At 37.9% G+C, this 22008-nt stretch overlaps 2 protein-coding genes across 9 annotated transcripts in view; one reads left to right on the top strand and one right to left on the bottom strand.

Annotated features, from left to right (window-relative positions):
- LOC136837520 (myosin heavy chain, clone 203-like) overlaps positions 1 to 12705 on the top strand; it is a 27616-nt gene extending 14911 nt beyond the window's left edge. For 2 of the 3 annotated variants that reach the window (XM_067102365.1, XM_067102367.1), the window contains 10 exons: positions 2146 to 2250; positions 3171 to 3275; positions 3993 to 4097; positions 7066 to 7170; positions 7856 to 7960; positions 8875 to 8970; positions 9719 to 9802; positions 10312 to 10500; positions 12124 to 12180; positions 12457 to 12705. In XM_067102365.1, the coding sequence (XP_066958466.1) occupies positions 2146 to 2250; positions 3171 to 3275; positions 3993 to 4097; positions 7066 to 7170; positions 7856 to 7960; positions 8875 to 8970; positions 9719 to 9802; positions 10312 to 10500; positions 12124 to 12180; positions 12457 to 12531 (1026 nt within the window). In that variant the 3' untranslated portion in view covers positions 12532 to 12705. The remainder of the gene's footprint in view (positions 1 to 2145; positions 2251 to 3170; positions 3276 to 3992; positions 4098 to 7065; positions 7171 to 7855; positions 7961 to 8874; positions 8971 to 9718; positions 9803 to 10311; positions 10501 to 12123; positions 12181 to 12456) is intronic. The other variant, XM_067102366.1, reaches the window with a different exon arrangement.
- LOC136837694 (sodium/potassium/calcium exchanger Nckx30C-like) overlaps positions 1 to 22008 on the bottom strand; it is a 537491-nt gene that overhangs the window by 502529 nt on the left and 12954 nt on the right. The gene's annotated exons all lie outside the window — the stretch shown is intronic.

The following is a 22008-nucleotide window of genomic DNA, read 5'->3' as shown; positions in this document are numbered from 1 at the left end:
ACCCTGAAGTAGCCTCCTTTCAGTCAAGTACAGCAGCTGATTAGCATCCTACAGTTTCGTTGTTATTTGCAAAATCGTATTGATTCTCAGAAGAACGAAGAAATCTCTAGTCTAAAAATAATATGAAGTCTACATATTCACTTGAGAGTACTTAGCGTGGGAAACATAACTATGAAGAACGATTACCCGTTACAGAATTTAATATGATAACGCGTTTAAGAAGTTTGTCGCCCGCTTTTCCGTAACTTTTCCAGACACACGGTAATTCTGAAAAGGCCTAATGTCATGCTGTGACTAAGGTTTCTTGATGATCAATCAAAGGGTGTAAAGAAATGCAAGAACAAATAAACAAGAAAAATTATTTTTTACTTAAGAACAATGCATGACCTTTACGAAAAGAATTCACTGTGGTTAAACAATGGCTCTATAATCTTAGACAAGGCAAAAGGAAAACCATTAAGAGATTCCTGAGGTCAGTATCATGTAGAATGAAGCCTCTTCTAACCAAGAGGTATAATATCAGTCTTCGACGGGAGAAATGTTACTTCATTTTGTGTCTTTTTAAATGCTCATCAACAAATAAATTGGGTGTCAGAATGCTAAGCCACGATACATCACGCTCCAAAGAAAGCAAAGAAAAAGGGGTAGATAACTTCACAATAACCCGAATAAACTGTTTAAAAGCATGATATCTGCATCATCTACGCATTAACCCGAAACCCCTCAAGAGTTAAACATGGCCCAATTCATTATGCTGCTTTCTAGGTAATGCTACTGCGAACTTTCCTGTTAAACCTATTGGCTGGTACAAAAATACGTATCTGGAGATCAGATTTGAGAGGAGATTCAATGCTTGGTCAAAATAAAAAAAAAAAATAAAAAAATGAAGGCTGACTTGAGTAAACGGTTAAAGGTTACAAAAAATTATTAAATTGCGTAGTTTAGGGATGATTCGATTCAAAAGGAAACGGTGCGTAATTGGCAAAAGATTAAATCTCATGGAAAATCAAAAAGGGAAACTGTAAGATTGATATATGTGGGAGATAATATCAAGATGTCATTCTCAAAAGATTCCATTTCTTAGTAAAAAAAAAAAAATTATAAAGTTGCCTCAATCAAATTTCACTGCACATCCGAAAAATGAAGAGACAGTTACAATAACTGCAGTAACATCACAGCCAGCTCTCACCATTAAGTGAATCCCGAAATTAAGTGAAAAGAAAAAAAAATAATTTTACTAGCAGAAAGACATTCAGGAAGAGAAATTAAAAAAATAAAATGATGGGTGATCGACTTGAAATAACACCATAAAGGGAACTACGAACTTCCTATGTAGATGAATTAATGACAAAAGGGAGATGAAGATGACTGGGACATGTCCTTCGCTGAACCCCTGGAAGAATCGTGTGATAGTGTCACAGCTGGGCTCCTTCGGACATCTTGAAGAGTTGGAAGACCCAGACCTACTTGGATAAGAACTATGAAAAGGGAAGCTGGAGATGGGTGGAGATTTGTGGAAGACAAAGTACAGGGAAGCCATGGGTGGCGGAATTTCACACAGGCCCTTTGCGTTGGAGACAAAAATGATGATGATGATAGACTAGCAGTGCTAATATATACATTTCAACATAACATCCAGCACTTGCAGGATGATCGATTCGCCACCGTTTAAAAAAAAGTCCCTTCAAAAGAATGCATCACTATCTATGATGTAGTTCCTGATAATGAGCTTACTTGTAGAAAGTACTATCAAGTGTATCACAGAAGAAATTCATTACTGAAGATGTCTATGATACTTCTTCGAAACTTATGACTTATCAAAATAACTCAGGAGGTAATTTTGATACCCATGTTATTGCAGTGGAGACAAGCTAACCTTTAGTGTTCGTTTGGTAATGGGAATTAAAAAGATATTTTCCAAGCAACTAAAACATCACTTGTTTTCCCATTCATAGTAAGGATGTTGTTTTTAAATCCATGCACAGTAAAGATGCTGCTTTAAAAAGTGTCATCACTATGCCTTTTCTCCTCTGGTTTTTGTTTAGTATAGTCAGTGTCACATACAATATCTAGTAGAATAGAGGCTCTGTTTACCTGTCAGACTTATGGCCTTTGTCCCTCATGCTATAGAATATTTCCTAACAGGAGAAACTTGAAGCAGCCAGCCAAAAACTAACAGAAAAAAACAAACAACTCCAAAATGCTGAAAAGGCGATTCAGGACAAGAATACCCAGAATAATCAAATTCAGGTAAATGATAATTTTTGTAAGTAGAAGATTTGCCATTAATGGACTCAGGACTTCATATTTTGTTTCTCTTTCAATGAATCTCTCCTTTACTTTCCTTTTTCTTTTGCAGTGAATCTCCCATTTATCTCCACTTTCCCTTTTATTTTCTTCCTTTTCATGCTTTAACATCTCAATTATATTAATGGAAAAAAGGCCTTTCTTTAAGTGTAACCTTTCTTAAGTGTCTGAAGAACGTTAGGACCCTTAAGGTCATCAAGAAAACGTTTTATGTATAGGAAAGACAGACTGAGACTATAGGAATTTACCATCGGTTCCCAAGAGGAAATGTTATCCAAACAAAATTTAGTAAAGAGTCAAACTAAGGTTCGCTATAAATACCTATGCAGTTATGGTTATTATAAATCTACTGGAAAATAAATAGCAGGGGCAAACAGAAGATTAACAGATGACCGAATTACCTATAACATCAGCAATAAAAAAATTTACGATACCAAATCACATTATCACAGGAAAATCATTTTCTGCAATACGCACCATTGTCAAAAGGACCGCTGATTAGTGGAAAATAAATGTAAAATAGGAGAATTTCTCTCTCTCTCTCTCTCTCTCTCTCTCTCTCTCTCTCTCTCTCTCTCTCTCTCTCTCTCTCTCTCTCTCTCTCTCTCTCTCTCATAAAGAATGAGCCCTCTGACTAACCTGAACATTCTTTGTCCAACATTTTTTGCAATGACATTAGAACTGTATCATTTTTCCCGTCATTTTATATTTTATCTACAAAAAGTGAAAGAACAAAACGACTTAGGACCACCATTCATTTTGGGTTTTTTATTATAAACTTGTAGTGTGATTCGTCAATAAACAATTTCAGTGCCTTAATGCTAAATATATCCATTAACAGAACTCTTTATTTACTGCCGTAGGAGAGTCTAGAAGCGGCCAAGAAAAAATTAAAAGACAGAACTGAACAGCTACAAAACGCTCATAAGGAAATTCAGGACAAGAACGCTGTATTTAGCGAATTTCAGGTAATCCGTTATGGCTGTAACTGCACGCATGTTTTTGCAATTTGTATAGACCTAGTAGGGGCCCTTTCATCCGCTAAAAACCCGAAAAAAGTTACTTTTTATTTTTCTCACTAGATATTTTTTGTTTTTCTGCATGCGCTCATCAGTATTTTTATATATTTCTTTTAATCACCTACAAATTTTTTTTTTCTTGGTTTTTGAACAAGTCTGGAGTGGATTTCCGGCAACAGATTTAATTTACTTCAGTTTTCAATTAGAACATCAGAAATGCATATTTTTTCATAATTTCATTTTTTTTTACACTCCACAAACCTAATGAGCCTAATAGAGAACTATTATTTGCTGACTTTCTAATTATGCTTCCAGTGCTTCGTATTGTTATACAAAGTTGAAGTTTCCCACAAAAATAAATCAGAATATGTAGTGAAACAGGTGTTCTGTCATGACAGCAAATCATTTAAGTTCTCCATTCACATCAGCCAATTATCTACATTCACATCAGCCAATCATCTACATTCACATCAGCCAATCATCTACCTTCACATCAGCCAATCATCTACATTCACATCAGCCAATTATCTACATTTACATCAGCCAACTATCTACATTCACATCAGTCAATCATCTACATTCACATCAGCCAATCAACCACGCACGTCATTGCTCAACTGTAATTATTACAAAAAAATACAAAAAAATACTCTTCCACTGTACCAGGGCAGCCTAGAGGAAGCCAAGCTTAAGCTCAAAGAAAAATCTGAACAACTGGAAAAAGCTGAAAGGGAAATTCTGGATAAGAATGCCTTGAACGATCATTACCAGGTAACTCAGAGTACTAACCAAAAAGAGTGAGCTTCAGCTTGAATAAATTCACAAAGTTTCTCTTCGGTCTCACCCCAGTAGGGGGTGGCAGTGCCGTCAGTGCATCTCATGCTGTGCACTGTAGGCATTACTTAAGGTTCTTTGCAGCGTGCCTTCCTTCGGCCCCTAGCTGCAACCCCTTTCGTTCCTTTTACTGTACCTCCTTTCCTACCCTCTTTCTTCAATCTTACTTTCCCCAACCTTCTCCTAACAATTGATTCATATGCAACTGATAGGTTTTCCTCCTGTTACTCCCTTCTAACCTTTTACTGTCAATTTCCGTTTCGGCGCTGAATGACCTCACATGTCCCAGCGCTTGGCCTTGGGCCTAAATTCTATGTCCAATTCCAACTCTTCGGTTTCGCTTCTGTCGCTATGAACAATCTAAATGTTTCAATGAAGAGCCAGTTTTGCGATGTTGTCTTAATTCGTTTTAGTTTTCTTCATATATATATATATATATATATATATATATATATATATATATATATATATATATATATATATATATATCTTAATTTCTTAACAATTTCTTATCTATGCATGAACGTATCAAGTAACAAATATTCCTTGAGCATTTGGAAACTGTTTCTTCAATAAACCACTGCACGGATTAAACCTTTCATCACATTAACAAGCTTTAGTACGGCTAAGATATTCACAATGTCGGGATTAAATTGTTGTATATTAAAAATCCGATTTATAACAAATTGTATTATTTGTAACAGTAAAGAACAAAAAATTTCGTAAATCTTTGTTCTTAACTTTTACAAATAATAGTTATTATTTCAGAAGATGAAACCTATTCACATGGAACAAGCACACCAAAGGGGCCATTGACTTGAAATTCAAGCTTCCAAAGAATGTTGGTTTCAACCTCCCACCGCAGACCCCACACTGCAGCAGTAACTGATCATGATTTCATCGCCCTGGGGGAAACGCGAACCCACGACATCTGAGTGGCATACCACGACACTAACCACTATACCAGAGGCCCAGATGATGATATAATTGAGGCTTTTTAATATATAATCTTGTCTTGTCTAAGTAATTCTGACAATTATCTCTCCATTTTTCGTGTTATGTTTTAGAAACTTTTTTAATTTTTAAAACTGCATATTAGGCATCAGGATCACTTCCATGCTGCAGGAACTATAATTCTAGGTATAATGTACCCTATTCCTTCCTTTTTCTTAAAAGGGATCATAAATCTTACTAAATGAATCGTTCCACGTATATAAATAAACTTCGTACTACTCAAAAACATGATAAATTCGCAGCTTGGTTCCTCATCACACATTTAAATACCCTTACCAAAACATCTAAAAAAGTCTTTGATAAGACTAAAAAGTACATTTGAGCAAAGGTCCCTTGTAAATTAATCTATTACAGTTAAATCTAATCTTTTAAAGTCACATTGACAAAATAGCTAAAATCTGATCTTTTAAATTCACGTTGTAAAAAAAAACACATACAAATCGGGTTAGGGGAAAGGGGAGGGGGTGGGTCAGGAAGAACTGGGCACAGGTGACCCAATTAAGGTCGGTCTCTCCATCAAAAAGTGTGTGGATTTCCCTGCCTGTAAGACAGCACACCTATTTCTTGAAAAAGTTAAGTATAGCTTAGTTTAACCAGACAACTGGGCTAATTTAACAGCTCTCTTGAACATAAGCAGGTTGAGTGAGTGAATGGTATAATGGACTAGTCAAACCGTTTAACATGTGTTCACAGGTCTATTTATAACGGTTAACTTATGCCTCTGTTACTAAAAGAAAAATAAATTTATTTGGTACCATTACTGGTTTATGCTTTCAGTCGTTACAAATTATACTCAGTTTTATTTACTAATCTGAATGATATCTTTTTTTCTATTATACAAATAAACTACATTATATATATATATATATATATATATATATATATATATATATATATATATATATATATATATATATATATATATATATATATAGAAATATCAACACAATTTCGCGTGAAACAGAAATAAATTTCTGACTCACATCAGGATCGGACCCAGGTCTTTCAAATGAAAGACCAGAGCACTGCCAACCAGGTCACACAAGTCATAAAGGAGGTTGGAACCTGAGTACAACTGTACCCAAGGAACTTATATATGTATACATATATATATATATATATATATATATATATATATATATATATATATATATATATATATATATATATATATATATATATATATTATATACATACATACATATTTATATATCTATTCTATACCCTTCTTGTTTTATTTGCTGTCTCTGCAAGTTTTTTTGCATGACTCAAGATACACTTCTTCATGTGACTCGTGGCAACTAAAAAAAATAAAAGTATGTGATTAAAAAAATGTATGTGATTAAATCAGTGCATTATAAATGAAATAAGGAATTTTTCACGATGATTTATTGTGCCTTTTTTTCAGCTTTCTAAACTGACTTTCCAGAATAGTAAGGAAATAGTTGAAGCAAAGGTGAAGAAAATCACGACTTATAAAAGATAAAGTTTCAGTGCATTGTCTTTTATCAATTATCTACAGGTCTGATACTAACAAGAAGCTGTGTTATTTTTTCTTCTGTTCATCGTACAGCGAACAGCAGCGCATAAATCCGTGTTGTTGGAGATTTAATACTCATATATAAATAAATCCTTGGAGTAGTAGCGCATAAATCTGTGTTGTTGGGGATTTAATAATTATATAAATTCTCATAAATCTATGTTGTTGGAGATTTAATAATTATATAAATAAGTCTTTAAGAGTAGTAGCGAATAAATCCGTGTTGTTGGAGATTTAATTATATAAATAAGTCTTTAAAACTAAATCCTTTAAACAGTTGAGAACAAACGTTAAAAAAAATGGTAACAAGAATTTCGTTCTTTATCGATAATCAGTGCTAACCTCCTGCAGGGAAGCCTGGAAGCAGCCAAGCAAAACCTACAAAAAACGACGGAACAACTACAAAACGTCGAAAAGGAACTCCAGGATAAGGATGCTCAGAACAACGAATATAAGGTAACCTTCATGGGTCACACAATTTGATTTAGTTTCCCTCCTGCATGAGACTCCTGATGAACCATTTCTTTTGTGCATTAAAGGTAGTCCTGTTTTAGCAATGTGCCTATTTCCGCTTTTTGCATGAAACATTTCTCAGTCCCTTCTAAAAATAATCTCCAGAATTCTGACCGTTAATTTTTGCATGTGCAGTATAGCTTACAATTACAAATTTGGTAAATGAACATGTATGAAAACATTATTTCCATTAACAACGAGTTTTAAAAAGATATGGACCGTTTAAGTGTTTTACTAATCAATCTCTTTCTCAATCCCTTGTAAACATATTCTCCTCAAATACTTGTAAAAATATTCCCCTCAGTTACTTGTAAATAAGAATATTTTCCAGAATTCTAGCCATTAACATTTGCATGAGCTATATACCTTGGAAATATAAATTTGGTATATGTGCAAGCATTAAAACATTAAATTTAAAAAAAAGTAAATAAAAATAGATAGGGACCTTCTACGTGTTTTTCAAATCAAATCCTAGGCTTGTATTAATCAGATATGAAAACATTACTTTGATTAAAAAATTAAAAGCGATCTGGAACTTTTGAGTGCTTTGCAAATCAAATTCTTCGTTTGTATTAATCCTGATCAAACCTAGACTATTCACGCTATCACGCATATATTCTCCCAACAGGCTTCACTGCAGAAAGCCGAGGTAGAAGCAGCAACAATGAAAGAATTGATGAAAACTAAACAAGAGGTAATAGAAGCTGCTGCACAAGACTACGGCGAACTTGAAGTAAGTTTCAGAGCCATCCAATTCCAGTCTTGTATAAAACAAGTATTAAACACCCAAATTCCAGTCTTGTATAAAACAAGTATTAAACACCCAAATTCCAGTCTTGTATAAAACAAGTATTAAACACCCAAATTCCAGTCTTGTATAAAACAAGTATTAAACACCCAAATTCCACAGTCTTGTATAAAACAAGTATTTAACACCCAAATTCCAGTCTTGTATAAAACAAGTATTAAACACCCAAATTCCAGTCTTGTATAAAACAAGTATTAAGCACCCAAATTCCAGTCTTGTATAAAACAAGTATTAAACACCCAAATTCCACAGTCTTGTATAAAACAAGTATTAAACACCCAAATTCCAGTCTTGTATAAAACAAGTATTAAACACCCAAATTCCATACTCTTGTATAAAACAAGTATTAAACACGCAAATTCCACATTCTTGTATAAAACAAGTGTTAAACACCCAAATTCCACAATCTTGTTTAAAACACCCAAATTCCACATTCTTGTTTAAAACAAGTATTAAACACACAAATTCCAAAATTCCACAGTCTTGTATAAAACAAGTATCAAACACCCAAATTCCAGAGTCTCGTACAAAACGAGTATTAAACACCCAAATTCCAGTCTCATACAAACGAGTATTAAACACCCAAATTCCACAGTCTCTTACAAAACAAGTATTACGCACCCAAATTCCACAGTCTCGTACAAAACCATTATTAAACACCCAAATTCCAGAGCCTCGTATAAAACAACCATTAAACACCCATTCTTAATTTAAAGCTGCGTTCCAAACTTTCAATCACTTCCCATCACTATTTTAGTTTGGCGATGACTTTTTAGTGGTGATTTTTGTAATTCCTGTGATAATCACACGCTTTAAATTAACTTTGCTTCACTTGACAGAGAAAATCCAAAGAGGAAATCAAGACGCTGAAGGAGGAGGTCATAAAAATTGAGAATGCCAACCAAGAAAAAGAGGTTGTGATTCGACAGTTACAGGTAAGCCATTGTTCTTCACGTTGTGGAGCAGAGCCAGTGTCTGCGTGTTACTTTTTCATTTGTCAGTGCCGAAAACCTAGCACAGACTGACATACACACAAACAATAACAATATATGTATGTATATACATATATTCTAGTATATATAAATATACATATACATATATATACACAAAGACGTGTGCATATATATGTATATATACTGATATTAAAAATATATATATATATATATATATATATATATATATATATATATATATATATATATATTACACTCACCCCAATGATTAAAATGTGTCATGAAAAACTCCATAATAGTTTCACATCTTGGAGACGATATTTGCAAAATTCTGGTGCGCTGCATATCTGCATGCTTTTGTGAAACTACTTTTGGTTTTCTGTCCGCCCTCAGACCATAAAAACTACTGAGGCTAAAGGGCTGCAAATTGGTATGTTGATCATCCACCCTCCAATCATCAAACATGCCTAATTGCAGCCCTCTAGCCTCCTCAGTAGTTTTTTTTTTTTTTTAATGTTCAAGTTAGCCATGATCGTGCTTCTGGCAACGCAACAACACAAGCCACCACGGCCGACTGAGAGTTTCTGGACCGCGGCTTATACAGCATTAGGCTACTCGTATACCGAGACCACCGAAAGATAGATCTATTTTCGGCGGCCTTGAGTACACGATGTTCGGTGCATTTTTTACTCGTTTATTTATTGACATCAATTGTTTTCTTCTTTCGAAGGCTTCTTTGTCCGAGATGCAACACAGCGCACAGCAGAGGGGAGATGTCGAGGCACAACTCGGTCAAGTGAAGGTTCAGCTGGAGGTGAGTCAGCTGCATTGAGGATGCAGTTTTTCCTGTACTGTGTCATGTGCATTTGGATGTCTTGAGTAATGCTTGGGATAATGATGTTTTTAATGTCTCATTTTTATAGAAATTACTTTCATAATAACTGAAGGTAAGCACGTTCTTAATTACATCTTGTATTCATACGTATACAAAACTGTATATATATATATATATATATATATATATATATATATATATATATATATATATATATATATATATATATATATATATACTGTGTTTTATATATATATATATATATATATATATATATGTATTATTTACATGTGTATAATATATATACATACACACACACTCATGAAATATACCCAGTCACTTTTGTTTTCATAAAAGTGTTTCATAACACTCTCAACACTAGCCTACACCCAAGATTTCCTGCACATTAAGAAACGCAGCAGCTTGGGAAAAAAAAATAAATAAAAAGTTGCCCTCACTCGCTTAATGTCATTCTTCCCGTCCGCCAGACCCGCGTTCAGGAACTGGAAAACCAAGTGAAGGAGAACGAGAGAGTGATTGGCGACGCGCAAAACCTCCTGAGCGCCAAGGACCAGCAACTGACGGAGAAGGACGCGCATCTCAACAACGCCTTTGGGGAGATCAACACTCTGAAGGAAGCCGTAGCGGCCAGGGACGCCTCTGTTCTTGATATGCAGGTAGATTAGAACAGTATATAGTGTTTAGGCCACAGGCCAAGCGCTGGGACCTGTGAGGCCATTCATTGCTGAAAATATTGTTGGAACAATTGTTAGGAGAGGGAGGCACGAATACAGAATTTAGGCCAGAGACCAAGCGCTGGGACCTGTGACGTCATTCAGCGCTGAAAATAATGTTGGAACAATTGTTACGAGAGGAAGGAAGTAATATAGAATTTAGGCCAGAGACCAAGCGCTGGGACCTGTGACGTCATGCAGCATTAAAAATAGCGTTGGAAAATTGTCAGGAGAGGAAGGAAGGAATACAGAATTTAGGCCAAAGGTCAAGCGCTGGGACCTATGATGTGGTCATTCAGCGCTGAAAGGGAAATTGACAGTAAAAATGTTTTAAAGGCGCAACAGGAGGAAAACCTCTCAATTTCAAAATGAAGCAATTGTTAGGAGAAGGTGGAAAGTAAGATGGTAGAAAGAGAATATGAACGGAGGTACAGTAAAAGGGATATGCAGGTAGAATAGAATAGAATATAGAATATAGAATTTCGGCCAGAGGCCAAGTGCTGGAACCTATGCTGAGGTCATTTAGCGCTGAAACGGAAACTGAGAGTAAGATTTTGAAAGGTGTAACAATAGGGAAACCTTTCGCAGTTGCACTCTGAAACAATTGTTAGGAAAGGGTTGAGGAAAGTAAGATGGAAGAAAGAGGATATGAACAAAGGTACAGTAAAAGGGATATGCAGGTAAGATGTGGAAAAATTCGCAATGAAAATAAAGCGAGAACTTTGACTGATTGACTTATGAAAATTTGGCTATTAGGCCAAGCACTGGGGCGCTTTCAGCCATTCCGTGCTTAATTCATTAATATATATTTTTTATGTTCTAATAACTGATCTCTTATTTCTGGAGTTCCTATTACCTTCTGTTACTTGTTTCAAATGAAAGCCATAGTCTTAGGAAGCTCAAATCAAGTCCAAAGCATCTTTTAAATAATAATAATAATAGTCTTAGGACCGCAAAACGGAAGAAAGGAAGGGGGCACAGAGGTAAAGCAAAGGGTTAAAAAAAGTGAGCGCAGCTAGTGGCCGAAGGGACACTGCAAACAACCCATTAGTGATGCCTACAGTGCACCACATGAGATGTACTGATGACCCTAACCACCCCCGCTAAGGGAAAAGCGAGTACTTTAGCAAAATGCTACGATTTACAAGTAATTACGAATAATTATCACGGAGAAACACTTTAGTACGAACCTTCCGTACATCAAGACAAATAAGTTTCAGTCATATACAGAATAGGCTTTCAGATTTATCACTGCACTGCAAAAGAATAGAATCTCACATCGTTTATTTTCCGCTTAGTCGAAGTTTTCACCGCGATAACTGCATCTACAGTTGCTCTCTTAATGTATACACTAGTATATCCTAAATATTCATGACTGATTGCGTCCCGTGTTACTTGTAAGAAAATGATATAAGTATTATACTTATGAAATGCTCAGTTCACAATGAGTACCGTATAATTACCCATACTAACACCTCAAAAAAAAAGGTGAGGAGTTTCAGAATTTCAAACAATGACTTTAAATCATAACTAAGACTATCAAACTGAAATTGTCCTCTGTTCCAGGCTAAATGGCAAGAAGCAACTGCTACAGCAAGCAATTTACAAGAGGAACTTACGAGGGTAAAGTAGTGTTCCTTTTCCTTACGACTTAACGAAAGCATCCATGTAGAAATGTCTTTGTTAACTGACTTTCCTATCAGGCTATTCCAAAAAATATCAAACGCTTGATATTTACTTACTGAAAAGGGACTATACAACGAATCAACTATAAATTTGCTTATTAATTTTCACCAAGCAGTCATTTTTAATACCTGTGCATTACCACGCAAATGTCTTAAAATGTGTAAATTATTTAACCACACATATCTCGAATTTCTCAACTTTTTTTATCAACAGATTCAAGCTGCGGGCGAGATGCAACCTCAGCAACACCAGGCCCAAGCAGACGCTCAGCAGGTTCCTGTTCAGTAAAACAAAAGAACAGCGGCGTTCTGGAAAATATAATAATTTATAATATATACATATATATTGTATATATATATTATATATATAACTATATTTATACATTTCATATATATACACACATATATATAATGTACATATATACATTATACACACACATATACATATATATATATATATATATATATATATATATATATATATATATATATATATATATATATATGTGTGTGTGTGTGTATGTGTGTGTGTGTGTGTGTGTGTGTGTGTGTGTGTGTGTATGTGTGTACTGTATATGCATATACATACATATATATGTCTTAGGAATAACCTATTTCTTTATCATTCTACAGTGCCATTTTACTTTAAATCTTCTCCTATAGCCCATCTCTCATATCTTCAAGGCTATAAATCTTAATTCAACTATCCTATTAATTATTATGTCTGAATACCTTTGTGTTTCCCCTCTGTCTTACTGTCTGTCAGATATGTTCGCAATTATTTGTTTATTTGTGTGAATGCGGCCATTACCACAAACATCACTCTGTTATTTGTTTATCTATTTGTTTACCTGCTTCACTAAGTGTAGGCTAAATAGTAATCTGTCTCTTTCTTTCGTTCTCTCCTTACATACCTCCTCTCTCCCTGTTCAAATATGTCTGTCTTCTAACTTTACTGCTGTCTTATCACTAACTTAATGACCTGAGTTTTAGGGGAGGACAGGAGGGTTAAAACTCGTGTTACTGAATTATGGTTGTTGCAACAACCTTTAAGGATTATTCTTCCACCATTCCGTACAAAAAACAAAACAACTTAAATTAACTAGTAATCGTTTTCCATAGCATGAGACTGAAACTACAGGAACATAGTAAAAACAGGGCATTTCTCGAGGAAAAAGCTAAAAATCACAAAAGAAGTCCACAGGCATGACTGACACACAACGAAAAATACCGGGGATAGGAAATTACTGTCCATTTCAGGGACCGCAAGTCATCGTTTTTCTCAAATATCTTTCAAACTAATTATTTGATAGAAATTCCCGCTAATTTTTGGTAATATAGTGCATTGTCAAATGGTTTTAGTTAAGGTGTTTACTCTTCACTTACATGGCGTTGCCAGTGTTGCCAGGCTTCGTCAGACTATGCAATCGAACGTCCTTTATCCCCATCCCTTCCCTCCCTCCCCCTTCCCCTCCTCATCCTTCCCCCCAACCCACTTTCCTGCCCTCCCCATCTCCGCTACCCCCTTTCCTGGCTATGGGGGATAGCGGACGTTCGATTGCGAAGTTTAGGCCTCCTGACTCATGCGACTTTGCCTTTAAAAGTCAAGAGTAAACGCCTTAACTGACACCATTTGACAATGCACTATGTCACCAAAAATTAGCGGGAAGTGTCTTGTACACTGCGTCAAAGCACCATTTTGATCAAATAATTAGTTTGAAAGATATTTGAGAAAAACGATGACTTGCATTCCCTGAAATGGATAGTAGGAAAAATTAAAACAAATAGTAACGGACATATAATGGAGGAAACCGTGGAAGAAAAAATAAAAAATTTTGAATAATAACAAGGGGTAATTTCAAGAATTTAAAAAAGGCTGAACTGTAAACACGAGCCCCAAAAATATGAATTTTGAAAAGCATCACATGGACGAAGAAAAGACGAAATTATGAAAGAAAGGCATAATGGGGGAATCTTGGTATTAAGTTAAACATTTACTGCTTCAATTATATGAAGTGATTCAATGAGTTACGTGTTGGTCAAGCTGATTATGTAAGTGGAAGGGTCTGTTTATATCACACACTGCACTGTAAGGAGATGTAGTCCCATTTAGTAAGCAATTAAGATATATTACCAACGGAGACTCTACAATTACAGAAAGCTAGTGAAATTTAAAGGACATTGTTAATTTTATATTAAGATCTTGGGCTCCAAACAAGAATGTCGAGTTCCAACTGCTGTCATAAAATACAATCTTAGTCTCAATATGTTCATTTTGAAATTCCAACAAGTCTTCAAGTTTTCCCATGTATTGGAGATGAACCATGAGTCTAATCACTGAAAAAAGACCCCTCTGAAGTTCCTTGCTACTGAATTGTTTGAATTCAAAAAACAAATTCTTATCCATCGTTTTCAACGGTACCTGTCAACCACGATCATTAAGACTTCGTGATGTTTTGAAACTTACTTTTGAAAAAGTGCATTATCTATCAAACAAATTACTATTTGAAATAAATCGATGGGGTTACATCAAAACCTTTCCAAATGGATTCCTGGTCATCTTTGAAATTATCCAGAATCATTAATTGCTCATTAATATTTTAATATGATATATTTGATACTACTCATTAAGCTTTCTTATCTCTTTTATTTCCTCCAATTGTACGTGTAATTTTTTTTTTCGTTTAAAGCGCAAGGATTTTAAGGATAAAAACTTATGTATATTTCTCACGCCCTTTATTTCATACATTTGTTAATGTGATGTTTATATTCGTATTTGTACGAATTTGATTTGAATAGGACATGTGTGCTTTCATGGTAATAAATGAAATCAAATTACTTTTCTTGAGTATTATGTCCTCATTTATCTTAAGCCATATTAATGCATATGGAACTCAGCATCCAAATTACCTTGTAATGTTATTATGAAACATCTTTATAAGAAACCATTAAGCTTTGAGAACTTGTATTATAAAAAAAATATTCACAAAACACATTAAAATGCGTGTGTGTATATATATATATGTGTGTGTGTATGTGTGTGTTATGTGTGTATGTGTGTGTGTGTGTGTGTATCAATGGCATTATCTCATCTAGAAAGTCGAATCTTGAATACGAATAAGGTGGCAAGCCGAAACTGCATCATATCTACCCATGAATTTACTTCCTTCACAAACGTTTCAAACAAACAATTCCCATCATCTGGGTTAAAACCACAAAATAAAATCCATACATCAGGAGTAAGACTAAAACGAAATATAACAATAACACATTTTTGGAAATGTGATGAGTGTACATCAATAAGGGCAAAAATGAAACAGAAAATTAACATGAAGGAACAAAATTATCAAAATATAAATACTAACTTTTATTAAAGAATGATGAGTAATATAGGACAAATATCTACAAGTGGACATAGGGGAAACTAATAAAACAAAATTCAAACGAACAGAAGTAAAAAGTATGCAACACTAATCATAAAATGTGCAAAATTATATATAAGCGAAATTGCAAAACGCAAAAAGGACGAAACTAGAGAACCCACCAACTAGAAACAGGATATTAGCAATTTTTAAAGTACTGTTGTCACGCACCACCACTTATGTAAGGCGGGAGTTTATGTAGCTCCAAAATGTGCAATACACGTTGCATGAGCATATTAAGCCATTAACAAGAGAGGCTTATTATGGAAATTTTAGATGCCAGTTCCGACAAAACGCTTCTTCAAATAAAAGCAACTCCTTACTTTTCTGCAAATACTCGTAGACCCATTTCGAATATTCAAGTTGGAGGTATATCCATCCCATTCCCTTTACAAAACAGATAACTGTGTGTGTGTGTGTGTTTGTGTGTGTGTGTGTGCGCGCGCGTATGTGTGTGTAATAGTTACAATTATATCTTTAACTTCTAGATTTCTTCTTCCCAAAATTCTCCTTCGCTCACGCCATCTAATCCTTTGCCTACGGCTTGACCCTCTACCCTTAACAGGTTCCAGCCAAACCTTTTTCACTCACCACATGCCCATGCCATCTAAATCTCGACTCATCTATCGTACCAATAATCTTTACCAGCCTCTCACGCAGCGAGAACCTCAAAATCCACCTCCGAAACCTCGTTTCTGTTTGCTCCAGGTTCTGCTCCTCCTTCCTTCTTAATGCCTATGTTTCTGAACCATATATCATCACTGGTTTATTACAGAGCAACAGATCTTTCTTTTCAATTTATTTGCCATTCTTTTGTCACACACTATGCACGCTACCTTACTCCCTCCCCACCCCACAACCATTGCTTTTATCCTACTTTCAACCTCAGCTTCACACCTTCCCTCCTGCCTTAAGTAGATCCTAAGTATTTAAAATTTTCGAGCCGTTTGATATATGGGCCTCTTCTGTCTTGCATAAATAACATATCCCCTCCCTTGCTGGCTGGACACCATAGGCTAACCTCCCTTTTGCCCATATTTACCTTCAAACCATCCCAATCAAGAGATTCCTGCCACTTTCTTAGCCTTCTTTGCAATTCTTCTTCGAAGTCTACCTTAATCACCTAATCATTTGTACAAAACATCTCCCACAGCACCCCTTCACTCAACACATCCACATACAAGTACAAACAAAATGGGCCAAGTGCCGATAATCGATGTAAACCAGCTCTAATTCCAAACATTTTTGTTGCCCTTGTTCTTTTATACGCCATTTCAACCAACCTATCCAATTTTTCTAGCATTCCCTCTTTCTTAAAACGCCAAAATACTACCTCCTTTTGTATTCTATAAAAGCACAAGAGAAACCCCGATTAGGCGTAGCTGCCAACCACTTAACCTGTACCTGTCTTAATAAAAGAGAGCACATCAACTATACCTCAATCTCTAATGAAACTGTGCTGCTGTTCACCAAACTTCACAGTAGCGCGCAATCCCTGTTTCAGTACTCTTTCTAAAACCTTCTACAAAGGCTCTGTTAGTCTAAGTTCTCTAATACTACCATACTCCCCCACCCACCCATCCACACACTTAGAAATTAACCCCTGGACTTTCTTCCCGTGTTGCCTTTAACAGTTCCAGTATCCATTCCCCACCCCCACCCACTACACACAGTACCTTCAACATTTCAATGTGCACCTCTGATGGACCTGGTGCATGTCACTAAAAATCTTAGACCCAATTCAAGAAACTTAGATGCCCGTAGTGGCAAGAGGAGATCGAAAACCTGAGGCGTGCATTCCACAACCATAGCTGCCTCAGTTTCACGATCGAGCAGAGCCAAAACCGCTGCCTCCCCTTCCTTGACGTCCTTGTGGAACAGAGAGAGGCCTCTTTCTCTATGAGGGTCTACACGAAACGCACGAACCTGGGCATGTGTATGAACGGGGCGAGCGAGTGCCCCGAGAGGTATAAGCGCTCCACCATCAGCGCCTACGTCAGGAAGGCCCTCTCACACTGCTCCTCCTGGAACGACACACACGGAGAAATAGAACGTGTAGCCCAGACCCCTCATCGACAATGGACACCCAAACCGGAATATAGAAGAGTCTATCAAGGCGAACATCGATAGATGGTACCATCAGGAACCTCGCCCCGATGCCCCTGAACGCATAGAGCTCTTCTATAAAGGACAATTTCACCATAAATATAAAGAAGCCGAACGCGCCCTCAAACACATCATCGAAAATAATGTCAGCCCTGTTGACTCCAACAAGAATATACATCTGGTTATTTATTACAAGAGCAAAAAGACGAGCAGCCTGGTTATGCGTAACAACCCAGCGCCCCCTCAGCAGGACCCCTTGAAGAAAACCAACGTGGTATACCAGTACTCATGCCCCGTCCGAGGATGCCTCGGTTCTTACATCGGTATAACCACCATGTGTTCTCCAAGAGGGTTTCCTGCCACGCCCAAGAGGGGGCTATCGTTAATCATGCCAAGACCGTCCATAACCAGAGAATAGCAAGAAAAAACATAATCACGAACATCGAAATAATTGACCGAACTACCGACTACCGCCGCCTACACCTCTTGGAAGCATTGCAAATTGGGAAGGAGAAACCAGCCCTCAACATCACGCAGGAAACCTTTCTCCTCCCCACGGCAGCCAGGAGACATGCACCGAGCGATCCCCATAGCGAACTAGCGAATCAAAATTCGGCATCTGAGGATCAAAATTCTTCCATTCATCCCCAGCACTACAACGCCGCTCGCACTCAAGACGAATCCCGAACATCGACCTGAAAGAATAGGCTCCGCCCGAGGGTACATGCCCCGGGCAGCCAATCATAATTCAGCACCGATCAAGACTCCCCTATAAATACCAACCCCGAGCACCTCGTTTCTCGCAGTGCTCTCTCAGCTCCCACTGAGAGAACACCTCCCAGACCTTCCTGCTCTGCTGCTTCCTGAGGACCTGCCTGCTTGCCTGCTTCTGCTGCTGCTGCTGCCACTGCTGCTGACCTGCTGCTGCTGCTGCTGCTGCTGCTGACACCCCAGGACCTGCCTGCTGTTGCTGCACTGCTTCTGCCCTGCTGACTGCTTGTAAGGGCTGCCCTGCTGCTGCTCCTGCCGTGCACGCCACTGAAGGGCGTCTTCAGAGCCTTCTGCAGAAGGCTCAACCTATATATTTGGCTGGTTTACAGCTCCTTCTATAAGAAAGAATAAAATTACTGACACACTAACTTTTCTACTAACTAGACTCTCCTGTGGAACATCTGGTAGCCGTTGTGGTCTTAAAACTCCAGTTGAAGCAGGAATAAAGAGTCGAAATCTTCCACTCTCGCCGTCTGTGGCAAGTGGCACAGGACCGTTAGGCTTGGCGCCTATAAGCCAAGTGTAGAGATAGGATAGGAATCTGACGGAGAAAAGAGTAAGTTTTAAAAATAAACTGGTGTTAGAGTTTGATTACCCTCAAAGCCCCTGACTGTAGGACTTGACTGCTGGGTCGTCTTAGTGCTCCAAGAGCAGTAAGGGGAATCCCCAGCTGCAACTGCTGCAGTCAGTACATAGCTACTGATAGGATAGATAGGGCCTCCCCATCCTCATAATTATAACATTTGAATTTCAGGTTCTTTTTTAACTCATATTTCTACCCAAGTATAACTTTGTCTGGGGCCTTAGGGCTTAAAAGGGTTGGACAACCCGACCAGTCACACTGTCTGTCTCTCCCCTCCCCTTCTTACGACTTGGAATGACTCTGGAAATGGATACCCAAACGAACCCCACCACCATGGAAACCGGAACCGGAACTGAAGAAGGACGAGGAAAAGAACCAATGAACAGGATGAAGATGGAAACCAAGACTGGCAAATAGCACAGTCTAAAAAGAACAAAAAGGCACGGTAAAAGAATCACGATCAGCGAACACGAGAAACCAACCCAACAACATCAACTAGAGCCAACCAAGCAAGGAATGAGAACCAGCCAAAACCAACTTACTTCAGGGTCCTTGCAAGTAACCCCACTGAGGCTTACAGAGCTGTAGCGGACTTCGAAAAGAAGGAATAAAAACCTAAAAATGCTGGCAAGACCCAATAAGCAGGGACACTGGACAATCTCAACAAAGAGATCAAAAGGCCTTATCCATCCTAAGGAACACCTCGGCCATCAACCTAAAGAACTAAAAGAAGAAGACAGAATCAAAAAAGCAGTTGTTGTCGGCTACCCATTTGAACTACATGAAAGCCGAATAAAAGAACTGGAATATGTAACTGCTGCGGAAAGAATGAAAAATAAGCAAGGCAGCCTGACGAAAACAATCCTGGTAACTTTCGTAGGAAAATCCCAGAGAAAAATAGACCTGGGAATTTTTGGAAAATATACCACAAAAACCTACTACCCTGAACCTCTCAGATGCTACAAATGTCAGAAATTTGGGCATCACAAACTCAATGCATATCTCAGGTAGAGATATGTGCAGTATGCAACAAGAGGCACCCGACTGAAGAGTGCATAAACAAACATAAAGCTGGAGAACCAACCACACCCAGGTGCTCAAATTGCCACCTCAAACATACCGCTATGGCCTGGGGTTGCCCAGCAAGACTGGCTATAGTAAAGGCTGCTCTTCCAAAGGAACCAGAAGGGCAAAGAAGTAGATCTAGGGAAGAAACCTCCCCAAACCCCAGCCCCGTAAAAGGTTCTACACGAGGGCAGAACTGGAACAGTCCAGAAGAGATTTCAGCCGAAACAGGAAAAGAACACCATCCAGACCAGCTACAAATACATGGCAAGCACCAAAACCTCTGCCGAGAACAATGTGGCTCAAAACGGCCGAGCTAAAGGAGAAGCTTACAAACTTCTCCACCAGCATCATCCAGAATGGCATGGACATAGAAGCCATCAAAACAGGGATAGAAGAACTATTAAAAAGCCTTCTCAGGGTAATTCCAAGTCCCCCTCCCCCTCTACCGCTATGCAGGAGACAGCCCCCGCGGCTGCAACAAATCCCTCCCCAACACCCTCATCCCAACATACCACCTCCCCCCATGATCCTACACCTTCCTCATCCACCAAACCCCAAAACCTCACCCTCTCCCCTCATCTTCATCATCTTCATCAAATACGGTAGATGATAACTCCATCACTTTTGCACCAAGAGACCCCAGGCGCTTCTCCCTAACGTACAACAATGCTGAAGATAATTAACTGGAATGCTGATGGAGTGAGGCCTAAAACAGCTACACTTATTGCAGTCTGCAAAACAGAAAATGTAGACATCATCCTACTTCAGGAAACCTGTCTAAAAACAGGAACTAAGTTTAGAATAGCTGGGTATAATGCCTATACAACTCCAGACACAACCCCAGACATAGGCACTGACAGGGGACTGGCTATTCTCATCAAGAATACAATCCCAGCAGTAAGAGTACACAATCCGATCCCCTGCGGAGAGAATGTGGAGAGCATGGCAATTAGAATAACTCTGCAAAACCAGAGACTAGACATATACAATCTCTACAGGAAAATAAATAGAGAAAGCCCAGGAGAACTACAACTGACGCAGCTCTTCGCCCATGCAACTGACACACCTACAATAATATGTGGGGACTTCAACGCACATCATCCCCTACTATCTTCCCGACAATCACTAACCAGGCAGGGGAGCACATAGCTTACTCTCTGGAGGAATTTGAGGGAGTCGCACTGCTCAACACAGGGCAATCCACACATATAAGAGGAGGCAGATTAGATCTAACATTTGCCACAACGACAATCAGGCACCTTACAAGATGGCAAGTGCATCCCACATTAGTCAGCGACCACTTTGCAACAATGACAGAATTGAAATGCAACAACTACCTCCAATACCGCCACCTCCACCAAGATGGAATCAAGACTTGGCAAACTGGGTTATTTTCAGACTAGCACTTGAAGAATGGGCAGCACAGTACACGCCCCAGAGGATATAGACCAACTAGAAAAAGACCTAGTTGATGCCATACATAATGCAGCAAATAAAGCAATGCCAATAAAGACAGCTCAGAGGAACTACAGCTACAAAGACTCCTGGTACTACTGCCAAGAGGTAAGACAGCTGAAAACCCTATTAAACAGAGTGACAAAGATCTACAGAAGAAGAGCAACAGCTGAAAACAGAGAGTTGCTACAAACAGTCAAAAATGACGTCCATCAGAGGCTCCAGGAAATAAGAATTGAAAAATGGCTGGAATGGTGTGCTAAACTATCAGAGCACACATCCCTTTCAGAACTATGGAAATGGCTGAACAGAGTAGCCGGAAAAAAGAAGTCAGCGATAGCAACTCACCCTCAACCTCTAG

This window comes from Macrobrachium rosenbergii, chromosome 59 (assembly GCF_040412425.1).
Source record: "Macrobrachium rosenbergii isolate ZJJX-2024 chromosome 59, ASM4041242v1, whole genome shotgun sequence".
In the NCBI taxonomy this organism is placed as follows: domain Eukaryota; kingdom Metazoa; phylum Arthropoda; class Malacostraca; order Decapoda; family Palaemonidae; genus Macrobrachium; species Macrobrachium rosenbergii.
Note: the sequence above shows the minus strand (reverse complement) of the source record. Positions and strands in the feature narration are given on the sequence as shown.